This window comes from Sus scrofa, chromosome 10 (assembly GCF_054392235.1).
Source record: "Sus scrofa isolate SSC_HxYL_T2T_F1_AM1 chromosome 10, Sscrofa_HxYL_maternal_Yorkshire_Landrace_v2.0, whole genome shotgun sequence".
Lineage (NCBI taxonomy): Eukaryota > Metazoa > Chordata > Mammalia > Artiodactyla > Suidae > Sus > Sus scrofa.
The window spans coordinates 95,650,429-95,678,233 of NC_139392.1; the positions used below are offsets into that span (position 1 = coordinate 95,650,429).

A 27,805-nucleotide genomic window follows, 5' to 3' on the forward strand; every position below is an offset into this window, starting at 1 on the left:
TCTTCTTAAAATGGTTGATCTTGCACTAACCTTTGTCTCACAACCAGAGACCTAGGTGAGATCTACCTCGGGGAGTGGGAGCTGTTGCCGCATCAGATTCTTGTCTCCAAAGGGCGGTTTTGGAGTTGTGAAATAGAAAAAATCGTACCAGTTGATCATTGGGTGTATTCTTAGAGGTAATGATTCCATTCAGAGGTCAAAATTCGTGAGCAGTATTTCGAATATAAGAAGCTCTGGAAATGAGTTCAGCATACCTTTTAGGACAGTGAGACAGTAACCATCTCGAAGCTTCAGGATCTTACTGCAGTGAGAGGCACTGCTTCGAATCACGTCCAGAGAATAGGTAAGCTTTCGTGTTGCAGTTGGTCCCCAGGGTCTCAGCTGCCCACCGCAGCTGCCCACCGCAGCTCTGCTTTCTCCTCCAGGCCAGCTTGCTGACAGACGCGATGCATGTCCTTGTGGGGAAGAATGGAGGGCTGACGGGCGGGTGGCCGGGTTGGGCATTAGCTGTGGGGACCCCGTCCCAGTTTCTGGACGCCTCAAACACCCATTGGCCCTTGAGACAGGGAGTACTGCCCCGTGGCGCCCCCAGGCTGCACCATGCCCACTGGGAGCGGGAAGGCAGGGTCACCTCTGACCCCGGGGTCGGGAGGCCAGGTGCCCAGGGAGCTCTGCAGTTCTCACCGCGGATCCTTGTTTCTGAGCGCCGCCTCTGCGCGAATGACCACTCGGCCTGTGAAACCGTCTCCAGGAAGCGTAGGGAGAGCCCGTGGCTCTAAATCAGACGGTTCTTTTTGGCCAGCTCAGTCCTGGACGTGATTCTTGGCTGAGGCCGTTCGTGAGAACATCCCGTTTTCCTCTGCAGTCGCCCTTACCCCGCAGACCCTCTCCTAAAAGGGTTTGTGTCTTGATGAACTTGACTTCTTTTTTTTTTTTTTTTGCATTATTTTTATACGAAATATTAAGACTTCTCTAGAAAGTATTCTGAAAGTATTTCAGAGATCACGTTGGGCTATGTTTGGGACTCACGATTATGAATTAGGGTGGCCTCACAGCGTTCAGCAGCACCTGAGCACTGAACCCGAGCTGCCGAGCGCTGGGGAAGCCGGCTCCCTAGTTTCCTTTCTTTCTGCGCAGGAGCGAGTGACTGGGGCACCTGGTCTTCAGGGAGCGCAGTGCTGAACGCTCACCTAAGTCTGAACGAGGTGTGGTGGGCCAGAGCTGGAAAGAAAAGCCATGTGCTTCATAAAGGAAGGGGTCAGACTATGCTGACGATCATTTTCAAGGGAAAAGTGTTATTCAGGAGCGCTTCCTCGCTTGGGGCCCGTCCTCTCACGGTTGTTTAGGTATACTTTCACTAATCTCCAAACCTGATGCAGTTTGTAAAAGTAGCAGATAGGGTCCACTCTCTCCCACTCTCATCAGAAATATCTTAACAACATGGTGTCAGACTCTGCGAGGGAGTCTTCAGTGCTTTTGTGACAAGGCCGTGGTGAGGTAGGGGAGTCAAACGCCCACATCACCGTAAACAGTGAAGCTTTCCTTGACCAAACATAGTCCCTCTTTCTTATGGTGTATGTATCGGCTAGATGTTACTTGTCTACGTGGCTGGCATCCAAAGTTTCCGAATGGTGAGTGATTTATGCACATCATCTTCTCCAAGGCCAGCTCGGCTTTCCTCCGGTGGCAGGTGGCTTGTGCTCCCTTACAAGGGCTTACTGAGATGGCATCATTGTGAAAGCCCTGGTGAATTTGGCCCTGGTGACCAGAGGGCAGGCCTGTCTGCTCCATCCTGCTCTCTGGGACTGGGTGTGGGGCCCGTGATCAGTCCCCGCAGAGAAGGAGCCCCTCTCTGTTGGGGTGAGTCTCTTGTCCACATCTGTTGGAGACGGCGGATTACCCTGGAAGCCCAGGCTCCGAGGGCTTCACGTGGCAGCCCGGCCTCTCTTCAGCCCCTCCAGCCCTCATGAGTGTTCACACTGTGCACGTGCTTGTGCCTGTGCCTGCACACCTTTTAAAGCTCAGTGCAAGTGTCACTTGTACGGGGATCCCGTCCCTGACCCCTGGGGTTAGGACAGGCGCTCCTGTCCTGATCTTGCAGGGCCCTCCTTCTGAAATACTGACTCCGTTGTAGAGGCATGGTGGTTGTGGAATGTTTGAGGACTCTGCCCACACCCTGGCCCGCAGCTGGAGCCCCGGTCTCCTTTCCACGGAGAGTGGGCCTCCGCGGCGTACCTGAAGGACGGAACAGGACCCGGGCCTGCCTGCCCAGCCCAGCGGCTAGAGCACAGGCCCCGCAGATGCCGATGGCGCACAGCCGAGCAGACCTCTGGCTGCCCTGGGCGTCTCCGCCCTGTGATCCCAGTTTTATTTTACTCCCTGATTGGGGGCGATGGCGACAGCAGCGCTTGGGCGCTGATCGGTGTTTCCGCAGCTTGAAGGCCCAAGGGTAACGTGATTTGGGCCGCAGCACATTCCACTCGGTGGGGTTTTGGGTTATTACTAATGTTAGAGTTCAGCTGGACAATCCCAGTGTTTATTGCTGTAGGTGAAGACACACTCTTCTGATGGAGTGTTGTTCCTGGGACTGGCCTGTAGGGAGAAGCTGTACCTGAAACGCAGGGATGTGGGGAAGCTGGCAGAGGAGAGTCTGTGAATTTTGCACTTTGGTCTCATGTAGGGTGAATTTTCTTACTTCAGGACACAAACCTGAGTCACATGCCAGTGTGTTTTATTTTTTGAGAAAATGAAGCTTGCTCGCACGGCTGTGGTTGATCAGTTCTGATCCTTTGCGTTAACAACTACCGTGCTTGTCTGGGGCCAGCTGCACAGTTTTGCCTCTATTTTCATCCTGCCGCAGAGTTTCACTCTCCCAAAGTGCAGCCTTATGTTCCCTCGGGACAGAAATGTGTTGCCCATCCTGACCTGTGTACTTCCTCAGCTAAGGCGCCATGCCACGCCGTGCCCTCCTTTCATCGGGGGTAGCTGCAGGTTAAATAGTGCCGGAAGAGGCGTGTTTAAAGGGGCATGGGGGCTGTGACGTAGCGTGAATTCTCTCCGGCCTGAGTTGCTGCAGGAAATGAACTTTCATCAGCTAAGGGTCACTTACCTGTATCCTGGGTGATCCCTGGGCATGCTCTTGATGCACAGTTTTCTACTCTCAGTTGTCTAAGAGGTGTTCTTATTTTATCACACAGAGCTGATTTGATTGAAGGGTTTCTTGTTCCTTCTGGTGCCATTGAACCCATCAGATTTCTTCCTCCAGACACCAGTGGTTAATGGGAACAGCTGAGCCGTTCCTGCAGAAGGCAGAGCCAGGCATGGGACCTGTGAATTGTCCACCTGGACAGTGAAAGTGGCGTCTACTTTGGACCTGGCTCATATGGGTTTTTGTGGAAAATCTATAAGGAAAATGCATCAGTGTGAGGCCCTGATCCTGACCACATACTCTCATTGTCTCTGAACCTCTCTTGCCTGCTAAACAAAGCTGGGTGTTGGGGTGTGGGAGTGAGACACGAACACGTGACGGTGTGCCGGGCACTCGAGGAAGCCTGAGCCCCAAGCCATAGACCTTTCTAGACACGAGGCCCTGAGCAGACTCAGACATGAGCAGGGAAGTGGTTAGTGCATTTAGACTGATTTATGGCAAGGCTTTAGCTGCTGGAGGGTGAGGTAGAGGCAAGAGCGGGAGGAATGTGAGAGTCAGGCCAGTGGGGTCAGTAGCTGTGCCGGGGCTGCTCTGTGCTGCAGGTGTACTGTTTATTTACTGGCCAAGTCCTTGCTCACACTTATTTTAGAAAGAAGGCCTGCTGTGTGAAGGAGAGTGTAATTAGGTACTAGAAGAGAATGGGATGATTGAAAAATTTTGTACAACCTGGAAATACGAAAAAAGCCCTTGGCAGTTTTACCAATCACGTAAGCATGTTTTTACTTATATGAGGGCCTTTGGCGCGTGGCGAGGTCTTGGACGCCGAGATCCGCAGAATGCTGTGTGCAGGGGACAGGCAGAGGGACCTGAGTTACAGTGAGGGTCCTGGGAGTCAAGGTCACTCGCGTGTTGCTGTGTCCGTGTCTGCACCCGGCATACGTGGGGACGGAGGTTCAGAGGTTGACTGATTTGCCTCGTTCCACAATTAGAAAAAATAAGACCAGAATTTGGGCCAAGACCTTTGTTTTAAATCTTAGGTACAGTTTTACTCAGGTTATCTGTTATATATCCTTCATGATTTCTTTTAAAATATGTTAAGAGTGAAGGTTTTCAGTGTATTTCTCTTGCCGTCTGAATTTAGAAATACTGGCTTTTTCTAGCACGTGTGACGCCGCGCATCTCCCATGTCAGCGTCGCGGATGTCTGGGCCTGCCGTGCGCCGTGGGGTCAGAGTGATGCGCCAGCCCCCGGGGCCTCATGCTTAGGTTAATCGGAGGGGCGTTGTGATTTCTAGGGCTTCGTTTACCATAGCATTAATGAAATGACTGCCTTAATTTAATAATCTGAAGATTGATGGATTGATTAGGTGCCAGAACTGTATTGCTAGGAATTTTTTGGGGGGAGCCTTCCTCAGACATGTGTTGGAAGTAACTGAAGTTCTAATAAACACGGCTTATTTCTTTGCTGTCTCTCCCTTGGGCTTAAACAAAGTTTTCGTATCTGGAGGGGAAAGTGTTTGGAGGAGTAAGAGCTGGTAGGACAGGGTGAACACTGGGGAAGCCTGACTGCTTCTGTCTGAACCTGGAGGCACGAGTGGGGGTGTCTGCAGAGGAAGGGGTGTGGTGGACAGCGGCTGATGCTCCCGGGCGGGGGAGGGGGGGAGTGCATTTGCAGCTGTGTTCCATGGGCTACAGGGTGCGGAGACATGGCCAGTCAGAGACTGGAATTCCGGGGCTGTGGTGGTCCTGGTGGCAGAGAGGGCGCCCGGAGCAGCAGGTGGCATCTGATTGTGAAGGGGCCTGGGCACGGCTGAGCACGAAGCCTGGTGGCTTTTCTTAGCTTGAGGGTAAAGCGGAGGGTGAGGGCGTGGCGAGGTGCGGTGCCCCGTGCAGAAGTGTGGCATTCCGGGAAGCTATGCGCTCAGCCGCAGGGCGAGCTGTGTTTTCCTCTCTCCTTTGCTGTCCTTTTGTTTCCTCTTTTCCTCTTGTGCGCCTCTGGTCTCCTTCCTCCCAGAAGGATTTTTGCTTACGGTCCTGTTGCCTTTCCAGAGGAAGCACTGAGGCTGTCGTCTGTAAACTGACCTGTGGCAGCCCTTCACACAGGCCTTGAAAGTTTCACTCGCTGCTTCAGCAGTGCTTCCTGCACCCTCCTATGAGCCCAGGGCCGCGCTCCGCGGGAGGGAGACTGGCCGTCAGCCATGGCCTTATCTGGGCTCTTGCCTGTGTCACAGCTTGTGCCACATGGTCCAGCAGCTCCAGCTGCTCTGAGTCTGTTCCACCAGTGGTCTGAGATGGTAGCCGTTTCCCTCTCTCCTTACCTGGTTGCTGTTGAAAGTAGTTTTGTGCTGGCATCACAAAAATACCCCTTCCCAGGTTCAGACCTTGGTCCATGTGACACGGAATCCTTGCACCGGGAGTGCAGCACTGAGTGTGGCAGGTGGCCTCGCCTCCAGGGCCTGGCCTCTGCTTGGACTCTAAGTGGCCTCCAGGAGGGGTGCCCATCACAAGTGGAGGAGCACTAAGTGGCTCAGATGGCCCGAGTTCAAACCCAGTTCTGGACCAGCGTTTTCTCTCAATGAAATGGCAGAAACCTGTCTCACATGGTTATGCTAATAAATGAATGAAGGAAAGTGCTGGTACCAGTGTTGTAACGCGTTGGCTGTTCTTATCAGTCCTGCCTGAAGATGGGAAACTGAGGCCCAGGGTCACAGACGGCAATGGCAGCCAGTAGGGGCTCCAGCTCTAGCGCGTGGCAGTGTCCCCAGTGCATTTCTCAATCCCCGTGGGGTGTGAAGCTCGTGGTGCTTAATGGATGTTTGTGGAGAAGAGTCTGGTCTTGGTCTCGGTCGTGTTTCAGCCCGAGGAGAATTCGTGCTTATCCCCCTTGCTCTTTGTGTTTCGGACAGGAACGCGCCTTCCTTGGGAGCCTCGCCTTCCCCGTGACTGCTCTTAACCCGGCCCACCCACTCTGTCACGTGTGCTCTGGGTTTCTGGAGAGCTGCTTTTCAGTCGTGCTGCAAGGGAGGCCTCAGCTGTGCTGAGTATTGCGTGGTCGTTTTGTGTTCATGTGACGACTCGCGATGAGCCTTCCCAGGAAGGCGCCCCTTCCAGCAGCAGCAGGTGCCCAGCTCCTCTTACGATGGGTGGAGCGTGTGCAGGACCTTATTTTGGTTCCCACCCCGGGTTCTCCTGTGGTACCAGGTCATTCACGTTTGAGGTTGCATATTTGACAGATGGATTTTGCTTGCCAGAACATACCTTTAAGGCACCTAAAACTCCATTCACAGTGAGGTCAGATAAAAACTAGTGGTTGAAATATGCACGCTTGTATTTTAGTCTCTTCTAATGTCCTGTTGCTGTAATCTGTTTCTCCTTTTGCTAAATTTACTTATTTCTTTTTAAGATTTTTTAAAACTTGGGTTGTATATTCTATTTTTCAGTCCGTGAGAGTAAATGTTCGTGATGTTTGAATGCAAACGCTTTCTGAAGGCAGATGTGTAGGGTCTGTAACAAGTGAGCGTGAGCCTGCACCTCCACAGAGCTGCCTGTGTATGCATATGCTGAATGCCAGTACTTCCAGAGGAAGTAGGTGGCCACCTGGGGACCTGGAAGGGGGTTAAGTCGACCTCAACTCCAGGTAGCACATTTGAAAGCTGGGTAACACAACGAGACTGAAAGCTAAACGTGCGGGTGTGTATCGTGCATTCTTCATGCTTGGCAGCTCGAAGGTGTGCATTCACCTCACAAATAAAAGGTGTAAGTCCCCCAGGGCAGGAAAGCGGGACGAAGGGCGGTGTGTGTTTACACTGTGTCAGGTAGGTGGCTGGAGGCACCTCATTAACCAAAGGGAGGAAGACAGCAGATGAAGGTGCTGACGAAACCACAAGGGAGCGGGGAGGGCCTGGCATCTAGGAAGTAGGTGCGTCACATCCTCTTCCCTCCCCAGGAGGTTTGCTCCCTGGAGAAATGGAACAAAGAGCCTCCAGAGTCAGGGACACCAGGCAGTGCTGCACCCAGAGGCACTAAGTCAGAGCAGAGCTGCTGGAGAGTGAGAGCAGCTCCAGTGACCAACAGAAGACCAGAGGTCTCTTATCTGGGCAGATGGAAGAGCTCAGATAAAAGACCTACTGGCAATAGATCTGGTGATGCCCCAGCCACAGGAAGAAGCGCTTGCTTGCGGCTTCTTCAGTGGGAATAAAGAAAAAGTTATCAAAGTCGACAGAAAAAAAAGATTTGACGTTAAGTTTATAGCATTGGAATAAAATTTAATAATGTAACTTCTCATCAATAATTGACATGAACGGCAATGAATAAAAATAATTCTTAAATGTATTTATACAGATAAATTTTTAAAATGCTTGATTTACAAATAATTTTACTTAAAATTCTAAGGTCCAGTTTATAAACATGAATGTAAATACCAAGTAACTACTGTTTTCATGACAAGGCTTAAAAGTCCTCTTTGATTTCATAAACTCTGTCATTTGTTTGATAAAAATACAAAGCCATTTTTTCAAAGATCATTTGTAAGCAGTCCTGGAAGAGCCTTGGAGCTGGGAGGAGTTCATGACAAGAACCATTAGCTAACAGTGTAAACGTGCCTGCCGGGTGAAGGACTCCTGGAACCTCACGCAGGGCAGCTGTAGGTGTCTCCTGCCAGTTCTAGCATCGAGCCCCTGGTGTGTGGAGCCCACAAGCCTTTCAAGAGGGAGGGCAGGGTGGCCAGCATAAGAGGCTGCAAAGCCTCAGGGATGAAGAGCTGGCTCTTGTGGAGTCACCATGGGAAACCCATGGGCTAGACTGTTTGGTTGAAATTGCTACCTCTGGTTTGCTTTCTGTCAAGCATTACTGCCCCCCCCCCCTTTTTTTTGTCTTTTTGCCATTTCTTGGGCCACTCCCACAGCATATGGAGGTTCCCAGGCTAGGGGTCGAATCGGAGCTGTAGCCACCGGCCTGCGCCAGAGCCCCAGCAACACAGAATCCGAGCCATGCCTGCAACCTACACCACAGCTCATGGCAACGCTGGATCCTTAACCCACTGAGCAAGGCCAGGGATCAGACCTGCAACCTCATGGTTCCTAGTTGTATTCATTAACCACTGAGCCATGACGGGAACTCCTGTCCCTTTTCTGAATATGCAACAATTAATGTGTAATGTTCAGTGCTCAGAATAACTTTATTTCTCAGCTGTCATTATGAAGTTTTCCTGCACTACCCAGTTCTGTCTAGTTCTACCTAGTTTTCTCTGGCTGCTCCAGTTCTGGGTAGGTACCGTGATTGCCAGAGTTTGGTCACCTTTTGGCACTGTTACGGAGTCCTTTTTATCTGATCATGTTAGCAGTTTTGGAAATTCTTCAAAGCCGTATTGAAATACAGTTTGTTCCATTATTTAGCATCATGTAGAGGAAGATCCCAGAGAGTTTGAAGTTTTGAATGAGCAAAGGGGAAAGTTTATGCCCAATCCTGGGTGCCTGGATTAGGTTGTGAAACGATCCTGAAAGATTATTTTACCGTTACTGTGAATCTGATGGTGAATGTGATCTTAAAAACTGTTGCTTGTGGCTCACTCTGCCTCCCTCACATGACGTAACACAGTTTGTGGCATGCAGGAGCTCGGGCGGGTGTTGGTAAGGGCATGGTGGCCACTCGGGGGCTCCAGCTTGGCTGTGGGGAGCAGAACGTCAGGGCTGATTCTTCACACAGGAGAATAACTGCAGGTGCCTGTAAACCTCACCTCGCTTTGCTCTTTCCCTTAACCCAGGGGTGGATCAAGCTTTGCCTCCAGAGCGCCGGGCTCCCGTTACTCCCTCCTCTTCCTCTCGCTATCACCGTCGGAGGTCCTCAGGGTCACGAGATGAGCGCTATCGGTCAGGTAAGGCTCCGGAGGGGGGAGCGGGTCACGGTCCTCTGGTCTGTGAGGCGGCTGACGGTGGGCGTCTGTCTGCAGATGCCGTGCGGGTACAGGGCCGTGAGTTTGGAAGGCCTTGGTTGGTCACGTGATCCACAGATGCCGTTTAACTCAGACACAAATAAACCGTCTAGGGTACGCGTTAAATATCAATAAATAGTAATGCTTTTTGTGTTGTTTAAGATAGTATTGTCCATTATTGGAATTTCACAATAATTTTCAAAATAATCTCTTATAAGCCAAATTTTGTTCTTTTTTTTTTTAAGGTGTCATTGTTTCTTTTTTTTTTTTTTTTTTTTTTTTTTTGTCTTTTTGCTATTTCTTGGGCCGCTCCCGCGGCATATGGAGATTCCCAGGCTAGGGGTCCAATCGGAGCTGTAGCCACCGGCCTACGCCAGAGCCACAGCAACTCGGGATCCGAGCCGCGTCTGCAACCTACACCACAGCTCACGGCAACGCCGGATCGTTAACCCACTGAGCAAGGGCAGGGACCGAACCCGCAACCTCATGGTTCCTAGTCGGATTCGTTAACCACTGCGCCACGACAAGAACTCTTTTTTTTTTTTTTTTAGGTGTTATTGTTTATTTTGGTTTTACTTTTCATAATCTTGGGTGCTGGTATTTTTTTCTTCCTCTTTTAACTCAGTCTGTTTGTCAAATACAGTTTTCCAGGAAGAAGTAACATGTGTATGTTCTCTGTTATTTCCTTTGCGTTTCATGCTGTCTTGGTAATTCTGCTTTGTTGTAGTCATCACCTGGGCTTGGCCGGCTTAAATTTCTTTCATTAATTTAGCGTCAGAACACTTGTATTGTGATTAATATTTTACTTCTTGAGAGATTTTTTTGGTCCAACATCTAGGTTAAAGTTGCTTTAATCTATTATGTAGTTGCTATTTCCCTAACTATAATTTTTTAAAGAAAATCATCAGTGTTGCTGATGGGACACCAGTTCAGGACACGTGTGGATGGGGACAGTCCAAATTAAAACATTTATATATCACTTTATGTTGTGCAAAGCGCTCACAAAGACATCACCTTAGTTTTTATAACAGAAAGGTGAAGTATTTCTGACTTTGGTGTTGCAGAAGGGGAAGCTGAGGCAACAAGAGGTTAAAAAAAAAGCTCAGCCAGTTCACGCCAGGGTTGGGTCGTCAACCCTGTGAGCCTCTCAGTACCGTGTCCCATGCGTCTTTCCATTAGTAGGGCTTACAGGAGAAATCATCACTGTTTCTGCTAAGGAGCTATGGGCCTGACTTCCTGGCCCTGCTCTCCTTTCCAGAAGACAAGAAGGGGTATGACATATTTTATGGCATTGGGAACCTTTATCGGAAGAAGCAAGAAGAATGGACTTGAGGAACTGGGAAGAAGCCCGGTGCAGCCTCGCTGCTGCCCCTTCTGCCTTCTTGGGCCTCTCAGGAGGCCTGCTGCCTGGGACACTCTGTGGGGCTAGAAAGAAGGCAGGAGGGAGTTTATTCTCCAGTCCACCCTCTGTTTTTTTCACAGGTACTTAACTCCTAGCTCATACCAGAGCCCATCTTACTCATTCTGGTGTTTCAAAGGCCTTTTCAGACAGTTAGGAGGGTCGCACACACACACGTGTGTCAGCACCTTGCTCTGGAATGCTTGCACTTGCTGCCTTGTCTTGATTGTGTTGTGCTGGTATTTTATGTATCACACACATGTAGTTACTCAGACAGGTAGACATGCACAGTCACACCTTGGAGACATGCGTGTGGACACTCAGCGAGACCCCTCTTTACTGTCATCTGCATCTTCAGTTCTCAGAGAAACTAGTCAAGTTCTTCTTTCTGCTTTGTCAATGGCAAGATTGGCGTTCAGAGAGGTACGTGATTGTTAATGCTATTTAACACTTCAAGACAAGGGGCAAATCTGGCTTCGGCCCCGTGATGTGACGTCTTACCACAGAGGCTCTCTCTTGTGTCCATTTTAACCTCTGACTTGCCCTGTTAGTTTTTTTATTTAGATGGGGTTAAATCATGGGGGAGTATATTTCCTTCATTATTTGTCCTCCTGCTGATGGGAGTGGGGGATAATGTCTGCTCTGTTTACAAGGCCTCCAGGCGGGCATACTGTCCTAGCCAGACCCTCCTAGTTCAGCAAACCTAGGGCAGGTGGTGGGGGTGTCCCTGTTTTCATTTTCAAGTGGAAGTCTGGAGCGGTTAGCCCAGGACAGCAGAGGCGGTGACTCTGGGCCTCAGGTGCCTCTCCGCTTACCCATGCACGCAACCTCACCTCTTTGCGGGCGCAGGAGACGCGGAGGGGGTGGTGGCTGAAGAGGAGAGTGGCGGGCGGCTTCAGGGGTTGACTGTCCCTAGTCATGGGAACAGGGCCAGCACCGCCCTCTGAAAAGGCACCTAGACCTGCCGTGTCCAGCCCATCGCAGGCCCTGCTTGAGGATCTGCTCGTTTCTCGGGAGCGCCGTCACAAGGAAGCTGTGAGCAGACACTGCGGCTGATGCTAGTGCTTCCCAGTGAGAACAGCAGTCTCGGAGACTTTGAGCGCGCCCGGCCGTCCTCCCCAGGCCGGGGCAGGCTGCAGAGAACTCTCCAGGCAGCCTCGTCCTGCTTCCGCCACTTCTTTCCGGTTGCCTCTCACCCGGCTGTCCTCAGCACAGCAGCGCACTGAGGTCTGAACGCCTTCTGCTCACGGGTTCCAGCCGCCGCCCTGCTCTCAGAGTAAGAGTCGCGTCTCCGTGGTGACCCCCCGCATGGCGGCCTGGCCTCCTGTTCCTGCACAGGCTCGTCTTTCACGCCATTGCTCCTCTGCAAGCACACCGGCTTCCTGTGCCTGTGCGCAGAAGGCCCCAGACCTCGGCAGGGCCTTCACTCTGACTGTTCCTCCCGTCCAGAATGTTCTTCCCTTCAATATATACTGCGCTTGTTTCCTCACCTTCACTAGGTCTTTGCTCAAGTTGCTGTTTCTGCGAGGCGTTCTTTGACCCCCCCACCCCGCCCCGGTTAAAAATGGTAAAACACCCTGTCATCTCATACACAATCCCACTCTTCCCATCCCGGTTCATTTGTCTCCATTGCAGCTTTACCTTGGCATGCTGCCAGTCTCTCTAGCCTTCATCTGTCCATCTGCCTGTCTGTGAGTCAGCTTTCTACCACATCTGTCAGTAATCAGTCACCTGCCTACCTAATATCCATCATCTGTCTATTTAGTTAGCTAGATATTTATCATCTACCAGTCATCTGTTAGCTGTCTGTCATCTACCAGTTGTCTGTGTACACCACCTGCCTACCCACCCCGTGCACATCCATCTGTCAGTCACCTGTCTGTGTACACCACCTACCTAGGTGCAGATCTGTCTTCCAGTCACCTACCTATCTGTGTACACCACCTGCCTACCCACCACGTGCACATCCATCTACTAGTCATCTCTACCTACCCCGAGAATGTAAGGTCCACGAGAACAGAGGTCTTTGTTTTGTTCATCCGTATGCCAAGCACCTAAAATATTGCCTAGTTAATGGTTTTTGAAGGAAAAAAGGAGAAGGGGGGAACAGAGCCTGTTTGGGGAAGAGCATGAAATTGGGTAGGCGGGGCCAGACTTGAAGGGCTTTGAATACTGTGCTCAGGTATTTGGACTTTCTCCTGAAGAGGGTATGGCACCCCCTGAAGACTGTAGGCAAGGTCATGATTGGAGCAGGTTTGGGGTTTGAGGATGGTGGCGTTGTCGGGTGTGGGTTAGAAGTGGAGGATTTGAAGAGACCCTCGGTGCCTGAGATACGTGTTGAGGAGATGAGTCAGTGCCCGTGAGAATTGAGGTGTGTTGAGAAGATCACAGCCTGAGGGTGTGAAGGGTGAGTTAAGGCAGAGAGGGTGAGGGGGTTGGGGTGACTCCTGCCGTCTAGGTTTACAGCCGTCTACACGGCTTAACTCTGGGTCTGCCTGTCCAGAGTTAAGGTTTGCGTTCATAGGTTAATGCTGACGGAATTTGCCTTCACTGTTCACTTCCTGTGTATAGAACACAGGAAAAATTGTGTAGCTGTTCCTCGAAGGTGTCATGTAAGTTGGGAGAAATATCATTCCATATATACTGTTTAATTTTTTAAAATTTACACCCCTCTCAATTTTGAGTAAGTAATGATGACTTAATCTGCATGAGGAGCACACGTTTCCCGAGGCTCTCTTTCCACATGCGTGTGACAGTTCAGCCGGGTTCTCCAGGGACCCCTGCCCTCCTCCAGCTCGGCGTCCACCCTGAAGGCAAGCAGAGGAGGCCTTTGCCTCCTTCTGGGCTCGTGTGTCGTCTCGCTCCCCACTCTTCTGTCTGCCGTTTCCGGCTTCTAAAGTCATCTAGTGGCTTCAGTTTGGACTGCCATACCGCACGTTACTTTCACTTAGAGTTTATGCCCATATGTCTTTCTTTAAATGTGGTATGAAATCTCAAAAGCTTATTTTGGCCTATTGCCATTGTACATGTTCCAGAATTTTCTGGTTTTCCCTTGAACCAACATGGAAGATTTAAGATATTGAAGAGAAAAGGTTCTGTGGCTCTCAGGAGAGTCTGCTTTTTGACCTTCTTTGACCACTTAACTTGCAGTAGAGTTACTTTGGTTGCTTCAGTGACCGAATTTTATCAGCCAAGATAGTAGTTCCATTATCTTTTAAATCATTTGCCTAATTAACAGTCAATCTAATCAACCATACAGCCTCAATTTTAATCTCCCCTGGCTGTGTGTGTTCGTTCATTTCCAAACCCATGGCCTTACGTTGTAATCAACTCCTACTGGAATTCTCTAGGATGGTATGCACCTCTCTTCTTTTTAAATAATTTTCTCTGGAAACTTAAATTTGATTTTCAAAGTGAATGAATGAATGGATAGGCATTTACTGGGTACCTGGAAAATGTCAAACTCTGTGCTAGGTGCTTCATTGTTGCTTTTACTTGGTAAAGTCTCATTTGAGCATTAAAAGGTTCTAGCTGTTTTTAACGTCTTTTTCTGTCAACCATACAGACCTCAGGAAAAAAACCTCGAGACCCGTTTCTGTTTCAACCAAGACTGACTATGACAAGGAAGACTATTAAAACTAAAATGCAACATATGATTTTCTAATATGTCTTAAATGATCGTTTTGTCTATTTTTGAGCTTAGTTACCGTTTGAAAAAGTCATGTCTCATAGTCTGTATGCACACAGGGACGAGAGCAGCCGCTCCTCGGTGCTCAGGGGGCCTGGCCTGCCTTGTGCTCGTCTCAGGCGGAATGTTGTGGACCTGTCTTCCTCTACGATGACAAGCTCAGGGTCCAGGGACCTGTGGGGGTTCAGGACCCTTTCAGAAATGGCACTCTCAGAAAGACACGAAGACCTCACTGGCCTTTTTCATTCTTTTATGAACATACAGTGGATTTTTCCAGAGTCTGCCTGACCCGTGCTGTTGTTATTCTGACAGCCAGTAGAATCGGTGGATTGTGAAGTCTTGTGTTTTGAAACGTTTTTCAGTTTTCCTTATAATGCAGTGAATATCAAAGTATTGGACCCATAAGGAAACTTTTTTTTTTTTTTTTTTTTTTTTTTTTTTAGCTGTGTAACATGGCATGGTTTTTTTCTTTTTTTTTTTTTTTTTTTTTAATTTTATTTTCCCACTGTACAGCAAGGGGGTCAGGTTATCCTTACATGTATACATTACAATTACAGTTTTTCCCCCACCATTTCTTCTGTTGCAACATGAGTATCTAGACATAGTTCTCAATGCTATTCAGCGGGATCTCCTTGTAAATCTATTCTAAGTTGTGTCTGATAAGCCCAAGCTCCCGATCCCTCCCACTCCCTCCCCCTCCCATCAGGCAACCACAAGTCTCTTCTCCAAGTCCATGATTGATTTTCTTTTCTGAGGAGATGTTCATTTGTGCTGGATATTAGATTCCAGTTATAAGTGATGTCATATGGTATTTGTCTTTGTCTTTCTGGCTCATTTCACTCAGTATGAGATTCTCTAGTTCCATCCATGTTGCTGCAAATGGCATGATGTCATCCTTTTTTATGGCTGAGTAGTATTCCATCGTGTATATATACCACATCTTCCGAATCCAATCCTCTGTCGATGGACATTTGGATTGTTTCCATGTCCTGGCTATTGTGAATAGTGCTGCAATGAACATGCGGGTGCATGTGTCTCTTTTAAGTAGAGCTTTGTCCGGATAGATGCCCAAGAGTGGGATTGCAGGGTCATATGGAAGTTCTATGTATAGATTTCTAAGGTATCTCCAAACTGTTCTCCATAGTGGCTGTACCAGTTTACATTCCCACCAGCAGTGCAGGAGGGTTCCCTTTTCTCCACAGCCCCTCCAGCACTTGTTATTTGTGGATTTATGAATGATGGCCATTCTGACTGGTGTGAGGTGGTATCTCATGGTAGTTTTGATTTGCATTTCTCTTATAATCAGCGATGTTGAGCATTTTTTCATGTGTTTGTTGGCCATCTGTATATCTTCCTTGGAGAAATGTCTATTCAGGTCTTTTGCCCATTTTTCCATTGATTGATTGGTTTTTTTGCTGTTGAGTTGTATAAGTTGCTTGTATATTCTAGAGATTAAGCCCTTGTCAGTTGCATCATTTGAAACTATTTTCTCCCATTCTGTAAGTTGTCTTTTTGTTTTCTTTTGGGTTTCCTTTGCTGTGCAAAAGCTTTTCAGTTTGATGAGGTCCCATGGGTTTATTTTTGCTCTAATTTCTATTGCTTTGGGAGACTGACCTGAGAAAATATTCATGATGTTGATGTCAGAGAGTGTTTTGCCTATGTTTTCTTCTAGGAGTTTGATGGTGTCCTGTCGTATATTTAAGTCTTTCAGCCATTTGGAGTTTATTTTTGTGCATGGTGTGAGGGTGTGTTCTAGTTTCATTGCTTTGCATACAGCTGTCCAGGTTTCCCAGCAATACTTGCTGAATAGACTTTCCTTTTCCCATTTGATGTTCTTGCCTCCCTTGTCAAAGATTAATTGACCATAGGTGTCAGGGTTAATTTCCAGATTCTCTATTCTGTTCCATTGGTCTGTCTGTCTGTTTTGATACCAGTACCACACTGTTTTGATGACTGTGGCTTTGTAGTATTTCTTGAAGTCTGGGAGAGTGATGCCTCCTGCTTGGTTTTTGTTTCTCAGGATTGCTTTGGCGATTCTGGGTCTTTTGTTGTTCCATATAAATGTTTGGATTGTTTGTTCTAGTTCTGTGAAAAATGTCATGGGTAATTTGATAGGGATTGCATTGAATCTGTAGATTGCTTTGGGTAGGATGGCCATTTTCACAATATTGATTTTTCCAATCCAGGAACATGGAATATCTTTCCATTTTTTTACATCTTCTTTGATTTCTTTGATTAAGGTTTTATAGTTCTCGGCATATAGGTCCTTTACCTCTTTGGTTAGGTGTATTCCGAGGTATTTGATTTTGTGAGGTACAATTTTAAAAGGTATCGTATTTTTGTATTCCTTTTCTAATGCTTCATTGCTGGTATACAGAAATGCAACTGACTTCTGAATGTTAATCTTATATCCTGCCACTTTGCTGAATTTATTAATCAGTTCAAGGAGTTTTGGGGTTGAGTCCTTAGGGTTTTCTAGGTATAGAATCATGTCATCTGCATACAGTGACAGTTTGATCTCTTCTCTTCCTATATGGATGCCTTTGATTTCTTTTGTTTGTCTAATTGCTGTGGCTAAGACTTCCAAAACGATGTTGAAGAGCAGTGGTGAGAGTGGGCATCCCTGTCTTGTTCCAGATTTGAGTGAGAAGGCTTTCAGTTTTTCCCCATTGAGGATTATATTTGCTGTGGGTTTCTCATAAATGGCTTTGATTATATTCAGGAATGTTCCCTCTATACCCACTTTGGCGAGGGTCTTGATCATGAATGGATGTTGAACTTTGTCAAATGCTTTTTCTGCATCTATTGAGATGATCATATGATTTTTGACCTTTTTTTTGTTAATGTGGTGTATGATGTTGATTGATTTGCGTATGTTGAACCATCCTTGTGAACCTGGGATGAACCCAACCTGGTCATGGTGTATAATTTTTTTGGTATGTTGTTGGATTCGGTTGGCTAAGATTTTGTTGAGAATTTTTGCATCTATATTCATCAATGATATTGGGCGATAGTTTTCTTTTTTGGTGGTATCTCTGCCTGGTTTTGGAATGAGGGTGATGGTGGCCTCATAGAATGTCTTTGGGAGTATTCCTTCTTCTTCAACCTTTTGAAAGAGTTTAAGGAGGATGGGCACCAATTCCTCTTTATATGTTTGATAGAATTCACCTGTGAAGCCATCTGGTCCTGGGCTTTTATTTGTAGGGAGTGATTTTATGACCTCTTCAATTTCATTTCTGGTGATTGGTCTGTTCAGTTGGTCTGTTTCTGCTTGATTCAGTTTTGGCAGGCTGTAAGATTCTAGAAAATTGTCCATTTCTTCCAGATTGTCAAACTTATTGCCATATAGTTGTTCATAGTATTCTCTTATGGTTTTTTGTATTTCTGCTGTATCCGTTGTGATTTCTCCTTTTTCATTTATAATTTTGGTGATTTGGGTTCTTTCTCTCCTCTTTTTAGTGAGTCTGGCCAGGGGTTTATCAATTTTGTTCACCTTTTCAAAGAACCAGCTCTTGGTTTTATTAATTTTCTCTATTGTTTTTTGAGTCTCTATTTTATTGATTTCTTCTTTGATCTTTACAATTTCCTTCCTTCTGCTGACTTTAGGACTTCTTTGTTCTTCTTTTTCTAATTCATTTAGGTGGAGGGTTAAGTTGTCAATTTGGGATCTTTCTTCTTTTTTGAGAAAGGCCTGTATTGCTATAAATTTCCCTCTGAGCACTGCTTTCGCAGCATCCCATAGATTTTGAGAGGTTGTGTCTTCATTATCATTTGTTTCAAGATAGTTTTTAATTTCCTTCTTGATTTCCTCATTGACCCATTGGTTTTTTAGTAGCATGTTGTTTAGTCTCCATGGAGTAGGTTTTTTCTCTTTCCTTTTCCCATGGTTGATTTCTAATTTCATGGCATTGTGGTCAGAGAAGATACTTGAGATAATTTCTATGCTCCTAAATTTATTGAGATTCGCTTTATGTCCCAATATGTGGTCGATTCTTGAGAATGTTCCATGAGCATTTGAGAAGAATGTGTATTCTGATTTTTTTGGATGTAGTGTCCTGAAGATATCAATTAAGTCTAACTTTTCTATTGTTTCCTTTAGGATCTCTGTTGCTTTATTGGTTTTCTGTCTAGAGGATCTGTCCATTGATGTGAGGGGGGTATTTAGGTCTCCTACTATGATTGTATTCTCATCAATATCTCCCTTTATGTCTGTTAATATTTGTTGTATGTATCTGGGTGCTCCTATGTTTGGGGCATATATGTTGATGATAGTAACATCCTCTCCTTGGATGGATCCCTTAATCATTAAATAGTGTCCTTCTTTGTCTTTCTTTATGTCTTTTGTTTTAAAGTCTATTTTGTCTGATATGAGCGTTGCAACTCCTGCTTTTCTGTCATGTCTATTGGCATGAAATACTTTTCCCCAGCCTTTCACTTTCAATCTATATGTATCTTTTGTCCTAAGGTGAGTTTCTTGTAGGCAGCATATTGAAGGTTTTTGCCGTTTTATCCACTCAGCCATTCTGTGTCTTTTGATTGGGGCATTCAGTCCATTGACATTTAAGGTGATAATTGATAGATGATTATTTATTGCCATTTGATCCTCGTGTTCCAGTTGATTCTATGGTTCTCCATTCTTCCTTTCTTTTTTTTTTTTTTTTTTTTTTTTTTTTTTTTTTTTTTTTGGTTGGATGGTCTCCTGTTATTATCTGCTTGAATGTATTTTTTTTTCATTTTTTGCAAATGCAATATTTGGTTTTGGCTTGTGGTTGCCCTGTTTTTTAAGTATGCTAACCCCTTCCCATAATTGTGTGTTTTAGCCTGATGGTCCTGTAAGTTCAAACACTTCATTATTATATTAAAATTAAGAAGAGAGACATACATACAAACAAAAAGGATTATTTACCTCCTAACATCCCTTGCCCACATTTTATGGTTTTGATGACTCTTTTATTTTTTTCTTTTTAATTTTATTTTGTTTGAAGCATGTTCATGATTAAATCTGTATGCTGGCTTATTTGAATGACTGCTCTCTGATTGTATCTTCCTCTGTCCTAGTTCTTCCTCTTCTTCTTCTTCTTTTTTTTTTTTTTTCTTTTCTTTTTTCTTCCCTTTCCTTCCTTTCTTTTTGGTTTAGAGAAGCCCTTTCAATATTTCCTTTAACCTGGGTTTTGTGTTGCTGTATTCTTTAAGTTTTTGTTTGTTGGGAAAAATTTTTATTTCCCCTTCTATTTTAAATGATATTCTTGCTGGATAAAGTATTCTAGGTTGCATATTTTTTCCTTTGAGCACTTTAAATATCTCTTGCCATTCCCTCCTGGCCTGTAGTGTTTCTGTAGAGAAATCAGCTGATATTCTTATGGGGGTTCCCTTGTAGGTAACATTCTGTTTTTCTCTTGCTGCCTTTAGGATCCTCTCTTTATCACTAACTTTTGCCATTTTTATTATGATGTGTCTTGGTGTGGGTCTGTTTGGGTTCAGTTTGTTTGGGGCCCTCTGTGCTTCTTGTATCTTGAATCCAGTATCCTTTAGATTTGGGAAGTTTCCAGCGATAATTTCTTCAAATATATTTTCCATTCCCTTATCTTTTTCTACTCCTTCTGGAATTCCTATTATGCGTAGATTGGCTCGTTTTATATTATCCCATAGGTCTCTTATATTGCTTTCCAGTTTTTTGATTCGGTTTTCTGTCTGTTGACCAGATTGAGTGATTTCCATTATTCTATCTTCCATATCACTGATTCGTTCTTCTGCATTATTCATTCTGGTTTTTACTGCCCCTAGTTCAGTTTGCATCTCTGCAAATGAATGTTCTAGTTTTTCTTGGCTCCTCCTTATATTTTCTAGCTCCTTTCTGAGGGTATCTGCATTGCTGTTCATATCTTCTCTTAATTCCTTCAGTATTTTCACTATTTCTCTTTTGAACTCCAGGTCTGTCAGACTGCAGAGATCAGTTTCATTGTTGACTGTTTTAGGTGAGTTCTCCTGTTGGTTTGACTGGGGGTGGTTTCTCAGCTTCTTCATCTTGCTTGTTGTCTTCTTTCTCCTGAGGGAGTTGTACTCTCCGTTATCGGGTAGTGTTTGCCTTGTCACTGCCGTGGAATATTTCCTGAGGGCTGTCGTTGTTGGTCAATCTTTTTTTTGAGGCAGTGTGGCTTTTCTGGAGTGTTGATGGGACTAACAGTGTTTCTTTGAAGCAAAGGAGGACTTCCTGAGGGCAGACAGGACTGGGAGGTCCACCCCACGATGGTAGCAGATTTCACTTGGTTCTCAGCACCCCCTGGGGTCTTGGGCGGGTAGCAGGGCCCTTGGAGACTCAAGAGGTTCCTCCCCAGGGCAGCCCGATTCAGAAAGACCGTCTGAGATCTTTTCCCGATTCCGCCAGGCTTGTTGCAGCTTTTCTGGGCTGCAGGGGGTCCTGCCTGGAGCTGGCAGTCCTATGCAGCTGGTCCACTAGGTCTCAGCACCCCTTGGGGTCTTGGGCGAGTAGCAGGGCCTTTGGAGACTCAAGAGGCTCCTCCCCAGAACAGCCCGACTCAGAAAGACCGTCTGAGATCTTTTCCCAATTCGGCCAGGCTTGTTGCAGCTTTTCTGGGCTGCAGGGGGTCCTGCCTGGAGCTGGCAGTCCTATGCAGCTGGTCCACTAGGTCTCAGCACCCCTTGGGGTCTTGGGCGGGTAGCAGGGCCCTTGGAGACTCAAGAGGCTCCTCCCCAGGGCAGCCCGATTCAGAAAGACCGTTTGAGATCTTTTCCCGATTCGGCCAGGCTTGTTGCAGCTTTTCTGGGCTGCAGGGGGTCCTGCCTGGAGCTGGCAGTCCTATGCAGCTGGTCCACTAGGTCTCAGCACCCCCTGGGGTCTTGGGCGGGTAGCAGGGCCCTTGGAGGCTCAAGAGGCTCCTCCCCAGGACAGCCCGACTCAGAAAGACCGTCTGAGATCTTTTCCCGATTCGGCCAGGCTTGTTGCAGCTTTTCTGGGCTGCAGGGGGTCCTGCCTGGAGCTGGCAGTCCTATGCAGCTGGTCCACTAGGTCTCAGCACCCCTTGGGGTCTTGGGTGGGTAGCAGGGCCCTTGTAGACTTAAGAGGCTCCTCCCCAGGGCAGCCCGATTCAGAAAGACCGTTTGAGATCTTTTCCCGATTCGGCCAGGCTTGTTGCAGCTTTTCTGGGCTGCAGGGGGTCCTGCCTGGAGCTGGCAGTCCTATGCAGCTGGTCCACTAGGTCTCAGCACCCCTTGGGGTCTTGGGCGGGTAGCAGGGCCCTTGGAGACTCAAGAGGCTCCTCCCCAGGACAGCCCGACTCAGAAAGACCGTCTGAGATCTTTTCCCAATTCGGCCAGGCTTGTTGCAGCTTTTCCGGGCTGCAGGGGGTCCTGCCTGGAGCTGGCAGTCCTATGCAGCTGGTCCCCTAGGTCTTAGCACCCCCTGGGGTCTTGGGCGTGTAGCAAGGCCCTTGGAGACTCAAGAGGCTCCTCCCCGGGGGAGCCCGTCTCAGAAAAACCGTCGGAGAATTAGGTCGATCTATTCACGGCCTGGCTAGGCTTGTTCTAGCTTTTCTGGGCTGCAGGCCTTTTCTAGGGGGCTGGTGGTGTTTGGTGCTGCTCTGTGGAAGTGTAGCCCCTCCAAAGGGCAAGCAGGCCTGTGCAGGGAGAGCCCCTGCGGTGGTAGGCTTCAGGCAATTGTTGAGGCCAGCCCTCCTGGATGGCAGGCAGCCCCAGGTTCGGCGAGAGCGTAGGGGGTGGCGGGGGTGGGGGGAGGGAATGCACTGGGAAGCACAGCTTTCTGCTAGCTAGCGGGCCTGTAAGCTTGCTGTGGCGTGGGGGGTATTCTATGGGGACCCACCCCTTCTTCTCTCCCCTCCCCAGCACGGGCGCAGACCAGGCTCTTCTCCCAGGTTCCCTCTGAGGCGGCTTTCCACTTCCCCGCCCCTAGAGTATTGCTCCCTTCCTCTGCGACAGCTTTGTTTTCTAGTCTCTCAGGCAGTCTCTGCCCCGTCAAATGGTTTAGAGACCTCCCAAGCAGTTTCCGCTCTTCCCCGCCCCCCTAGCCCGGGGACTAATCTCTGGAGCCGAGGTCTCGGTGCCCAGCCCCCACCCAGGCGGCGCCCCCCGGCCCTTTCTTGGGGACTAACCTTCGGAGGCGAGGTCTCGGTGCCCAGCCCCAACCCAGGCGTCCCCCGGCCCCCTCTCGGGGACCAACCTTCAGAGCTGAGGTCTCGGTGCCCAGCCCCCACCCAGGCGTCCCCCGGCCCTTTCCCGGGGACTAACCTCTGGAGCCGAGGATTCGGTGCCCAGCCCCCACCCAGGCGTCTCAATTTTTGGTGACTGTGCCCGTAGTTCAGATGGTCCGTTGGGTTCTTGATCGTTTTTCCGTACTCCGACTTACTGCTACACTCTTCTCTGCATCTGGAGATTCCTCCGGTTCGTTTGATCTTTCCCCCGGTAGGAGACTTTCCAGGGTGCGGGATCCCTTTCTCCTCCGCAGTTCCCTTTCGGGAGCGCCCGTCCCGCTCGGATTCACCTTCTCTCACTCTCCTCTTTTCTCCCGTTCTGCCCAATAATGTCACGAACTTCTTGCCGTTATTGGAGTTTAGGTTCCTCTGCCAGCGATTGGTTGTTGTTCTGTGCGAGTCATTTCTTCTGTAGATGTGCTTTTTTTGTTGTGTTTGTGGGAGAGGGCGAGCGTGTCCCCCTACTCCTCCGCCATCTTGTCCTCCTCCCCATAAGGAAACTTTTAAAGGCTTTCAGAAGTTTTTGAGTTTAAATTGTTCCTTGGGTCAAAGAGTTTGAGAACCATTGCTATGAGACTTGTAAAAATGTAATTTTTTTAAATAAAAAAATTGAGAGAGAGTGTGTACTAGAAACGTCTAAACCCATCTCCGAGGCTCATTTTATGCTGATGACAGTTTGAAGTCTGACTCATAGCCACCATCAGTTTCTGAGAATAAGGACTTGTGTGCTGATAGTCACTCATTCAACACATATGCAAATGGTTTTGGGTAGTGAGCACTCTGCTGCGGACCACACGTGAGGCAAAAATAGAGAAAACATGTTCACTTCCAGAGTTTACTTATGCTTTGGTAAGTTCTTCCTTGATGCTAAAATTTAATTTTCTAGATTGAAAAATTTTTCTCTAGTCAACTCGACAGGATTTACTGATTTTAATGTAGTTCCTGGTTCTGTGATGACGTGTGTTCTCTCTGAAAAACTCAGGATTTCATTAGTTAATTTATTCTAGTATAACTCAAAAAACAACCTTTTCTTACATTAGAGTAAGAAAGCAGACTTAATTTAAATCAGACTGCCTACTCAACTATTCCCGTGAAGGTTGAGCCCTGCCTGTGCAGCCCTGGACTGTCCAGCATGCTGGGGCCTTTTAAATTTGATAAAGTTAAATAAAATTTAAAATTCTGTTTTTCTGCTTCACTAGCCACATTTGAAGATAAGTGGCGACAGTACTGGGCAGTGAAGATGTGGAAAATCACCACAGCAGAGCAGTGATTTATGCTATCAGTGCCATACCAGGGCCAGAGCTGTGTAACAGTGGAGAATGCAGAAGATGCGGCTGAAGACAGGACATAAAGGCCTGCTTGTCCAGAACTAATCAAGCTTGGTATCTGTGCCTAGTCATTTAAACAGAAAATGACCTGATCAGATTTGCATTTTAGAAATACTAGAGTAGCAGGAATATGTAGGTAGTTAGGTTGGGGTGGGTTCCTGGTTAAATCAGGGACATGTTAAGAGGCTGCTAGTATCTCAGGTAAAAAAAAAGGGATTAATCAAACTTTGTGGGATGTACCAAAATAGTACCTAGAAAGGAATTATAGAATATTTATAAAATTAAATATATGAGGTAAGAGATCCTGGAAATTGAACACGTAAGGATTTAACTTAACAAGTCAGAAAAGGAGAACTGAGTAAGTTCGCAGAAAGGGAAAGTGAGGAGATAATGAAGAAAATAAAGTGGAATAGAGGGTATAGACTTGGTTTCCACTCCCGCAGGCAGTTTGAGCACAAGGTGTCACACCTGTCCTCACAGCAAGAAAAAAAGCTTTAGCAGACAGAAAACCAGCTCCTCCTCCTTTAACTGTCAAAGAACTGAGGTTATTGGGTAAACCACTGCCCCCAAACTGGCGATGGATAATGTAAGTAGGGAGATGGGAACTCGGAGGAAAAATCTAAAGACGATGCTAGAAGCCAAAATCTGCGGCAGAGACGTCGAATGGACTCACTGGTAGAGTGAAGGTGGCTGGAAAGTCAGATCCACACACAGGAAGGAAGGATGTTGGAGAAGGAATAGATGCAGATAAAATCCTGGATGTTTCTTATTCTCAGTTGATCACACAGATACGCCTTTGTTCAAAGTGATAACGGGAACAGTGTATTGGGTGGTCACACCATGTGGATTAGTGAAGTGAATGACAGCAATGTGACGGGGGAGGAACTGGGAACACTCTGGTAAAAGGAATCCATACTCTCCTTGGGGTGGTTTGATGATATTTGAATTAATTATGAATATGTATTGGGAACCTAAGGGTGACCACTAAAAATGGTTTAAAATGAGACAGAATTGATATGCAAAGAGAGAAGCACAGAACGGGATTCAGTAAAACGCTTAAAACTAGAAAAGGCGGAAAAATGCTGGAAGACAGAACCTAAGTGCAAACAAATAGAAAAGAGTAACAAGTGTGGTCAGTCGTCGTCCAAATGTATCCGAGATCACTTTGAATGTCAGTGGCCTAATGGTAACAATTAAAAGCTGGACTCTGTGGGAGTGGGTAGAAAGCAAGACCCACTGTATACTGTGTACCAGCAACTCACCGTAACCATCAAGACATGAATGCAGAAAGATGCACTGTACTGACACTCATCCAAAAACACACGAGAAGCTATGTTAATGCCATGTGGAGCAGACTTCAGAGCAAGGGAAGTTATCAGAGTTAAAGAGCAGCATTGGGTAACGATAAAGGGTCAGTTCTCAAAGAAGACTAGCAATCCTTAACGTGTACCTGCCTAACAGCAACGCTTGAAAACAGGTGAGACAAGAGCCACTAAAACAGCAAGAATGAGTCGATCCTCCTTGGAGTGGGAGACCTGACTGTCTCCGTGTCGGTTCTCGGCAGGCCCAGCAGGCAGGAAGTCAGCAAGGACGTAGTTAAACTGAAGAGCACTGTCAGTCAGCTGGGCTTAATGGACATTTATAGATGACTCTGTCCAGCAACAGCATACATACACATTCTAGAGCTAGATACACCAACACAGACCAGTTCTGGGCCATCAAACACCCTGTAACAAATTGTAAACGGTAGGAATCAAAGTGTGTTCTCAGACCACAACAGAATTAAACTCGAAATCAATAGCAGAAAGATAGCTGGCAACCCCCCCCAAATAATTAGAGCTTAAACAGCACACTTCTAAATAACTCACGGGTCAAAGAAGACATATGAGCAAAATTTTAAAAATATTTTGAGCTGAAAAGAAAATGAAAATACAAGGGATCAGAATTTGTGACATGCAGCAAGAGTAGTGCTTAGAGGCAAATATACAGCCTTGAATGCGTTTGGTAGAAGAGAAGGAAGATCTAAAACAGTAAGCTTCAACCTGAGGAAACTAGGAAAAGAGGAATAAAGTAAATCCAAAAACAAGGGGAAAAGAGGTAAAAGAAGAGATATAATGAAATTGGAGACAGGAAATCAATAGAGAAAATCAAGCCAAAATCTGATTCTTTGAAAAGATCCATAAAATTAATAATCCTCTAGCGAGGTTAACTAAGAAAAAATTAGACAACGCACAAATTACTAATATCAGAAATGAAAAAGTGAACATCACCACTGATCCCACAGACAATAAAAGGATCATAGGGAATATCATGAACAAATCTCTGCCGACAGATTTGAAAACTTGGGTGAAAATGACCCATTCCTTTAAAGACACAATCAGCCAAAACTTACCCGAGAAGAGACAGACAATCTGAATAAGCCTGTGTCTGTTAAAAACATTGAAGCAATAATAAACTTATAAAACAGAACACAAAGCAAGGATGGATTCACTGGTGAATCCGCCAGACATTAACGTGAGAGATTATACGGAGTCTCTATATCCTCTTCCTGCAGATACAAGCAGAGGGGTACTTTCGCATTCATTCTGTGGGGTCAGCGTTAACCTGATGCCAAAACTACGCAGAGACGTTACGAGAACAGAAAACTACAGGCTGATATTATCTCTCATGAACATAGATGCAAAATTCCTCAAAAAAAATGAGCAAATCAAATCCAATAATGAATAGAAATAATTATAAAACATGACCAAGTGGGATTTATTCCAGGTATGCAAGGCTGGTTTAACCTTGGAAAGTCAGTTAATGTAATCTATCACATCATCAGGCTGAAGGAAGATAAGCCACATGACCGTGTCAATAGACGCAGAAAAAGCATTTCACAAAATCTAACAGCCGTTTCTGATAAAAATTATCAACAAACTAGGAATAGAAGTGTTGAGGAAAATTCAATTAGTTATCAAATTAAGGGAAAAGAGGAATTTTATTAAAGCCAAAGTGAGCATTATAACCCAGGAAGCAGACTCTCAGAAAGCTCTGAGAACGCTTCCTCCTGTTAGAAGTCGAAGGCCTAGCCATACGTGTTTTGAGACATAGATTGTCCATCAAAATGACATGCCGCTATCTTACATCCAGTTCACCAAGGATGCATGGTCCAGGTGAAGTGCAGACAGAGGGGCACTGAGTCTCCATAACTCCCTGCAGAGCTGGGGAAGAACCCTCTTTAGGAAGTGACACGGCCGGCATTGGAACAAAGAAATGAGCAGGCACTCATGCCTTTGCAGGGATCTGGTTAATGTGTGATGTAGACGCACACTGCATGTTAGAGAGGAGGCCCAGACAGACAGAATTTGATGTCTAATTTTGTCTTGTCCTGCCTTAAAAATATAAACTCTATTTCATTAGAGGGGAGCTTCCTCAATTTGATAAAAAAAAATCTATGAAAAAACTCTACAGTTACAATGTCATCCTTAGTGGTGACATTTCCCACTAAGATCAAGAACCTGAGGAAATGCCCCTCTCACTACTGCTTTTCAGCATCATACGGGAAGTCCTTGCTAAGGCAGTAGGGCGAGAAAGGAAATTAAAAGCATGCTTATTGGAACTGATGTGATTGTGTATGTAGAAAATCCCAAAGAACCAAGGAAAAAACCTAGAACTAGTAAGTGATTTTATATTATGGCAAAGTTGGAGGATATAAGGTTCATATAAAAAAAACTTTCTTGTATACCAACAATAAACAATTGAAATGCGAAATTAAAAACAGTGTCATTTACATTAGCACCAGAAAATGGAATAATTAGGTAGAGCTCTAAGAAATGTACAAAGCTTGTGTGCAAGGAACTGTGAAAGTGGTGAAATGAACCGTAAGATCTAAATAAATGGAGAGTCCACATACATGGTTAGGAAGACTCAGTGTTGTCAAGGTATCTGCTCTTCCCCATTTGATCTATAGATTCAGGACAATCCTAGTCAGAATCCCAGAAAATTATATTGTGAATATCAGCAAACTCAATCATCAGTTTCCAAGTTGATGTTAGAAAAGGTAAAAGATCCAAAATAGACAACACGATACAGAAGAACAAAGTCAGA

General features: G+C 46.4%; 1 protein-coding gene and 1 long non-coding RNA gene across 11 annotated transcripts in view; one reads left to right on the top strand and one right to left on the bottom strand.

Annotated features, from left to right (window-relative positions):
• The window catches only part of DIP2C (disco interacting protein 2 homolog C), a 380,657-nt gene that overhangs the window by 191,965 nt on the left and 160,887 nt on the right, over window positions 1–27,805 (top strand). For all 10 annotated transcript variants that reach the window (XM_084980632.1, XM_084980628.1, XM_021065077.2 and 7 more), the window contains one exon: window positions 8,909–9,019. In XM_084980632.1, coding sequence (XP_084836758.1) covers window positions 8,909–9,019 — 111 coding nt within the window. The remainder of the gene's footprint in view (window positions 1–8,908; window positions 9,020–27,805) is intronic.
• On the bottom strand, window positions 9,395–27,769 carry LOC146399633 (uncharacterized). The gene is made up of 2 exons (XR_014818200.1): window positions 22,890–27,769; window positions 9,395–14,573 (listed from the first exon to the last, which is right to left on the bottom strand). It is a non-coding gene; the product is annotated as an uncharacterized LOC146399633 (long non-coding RNA).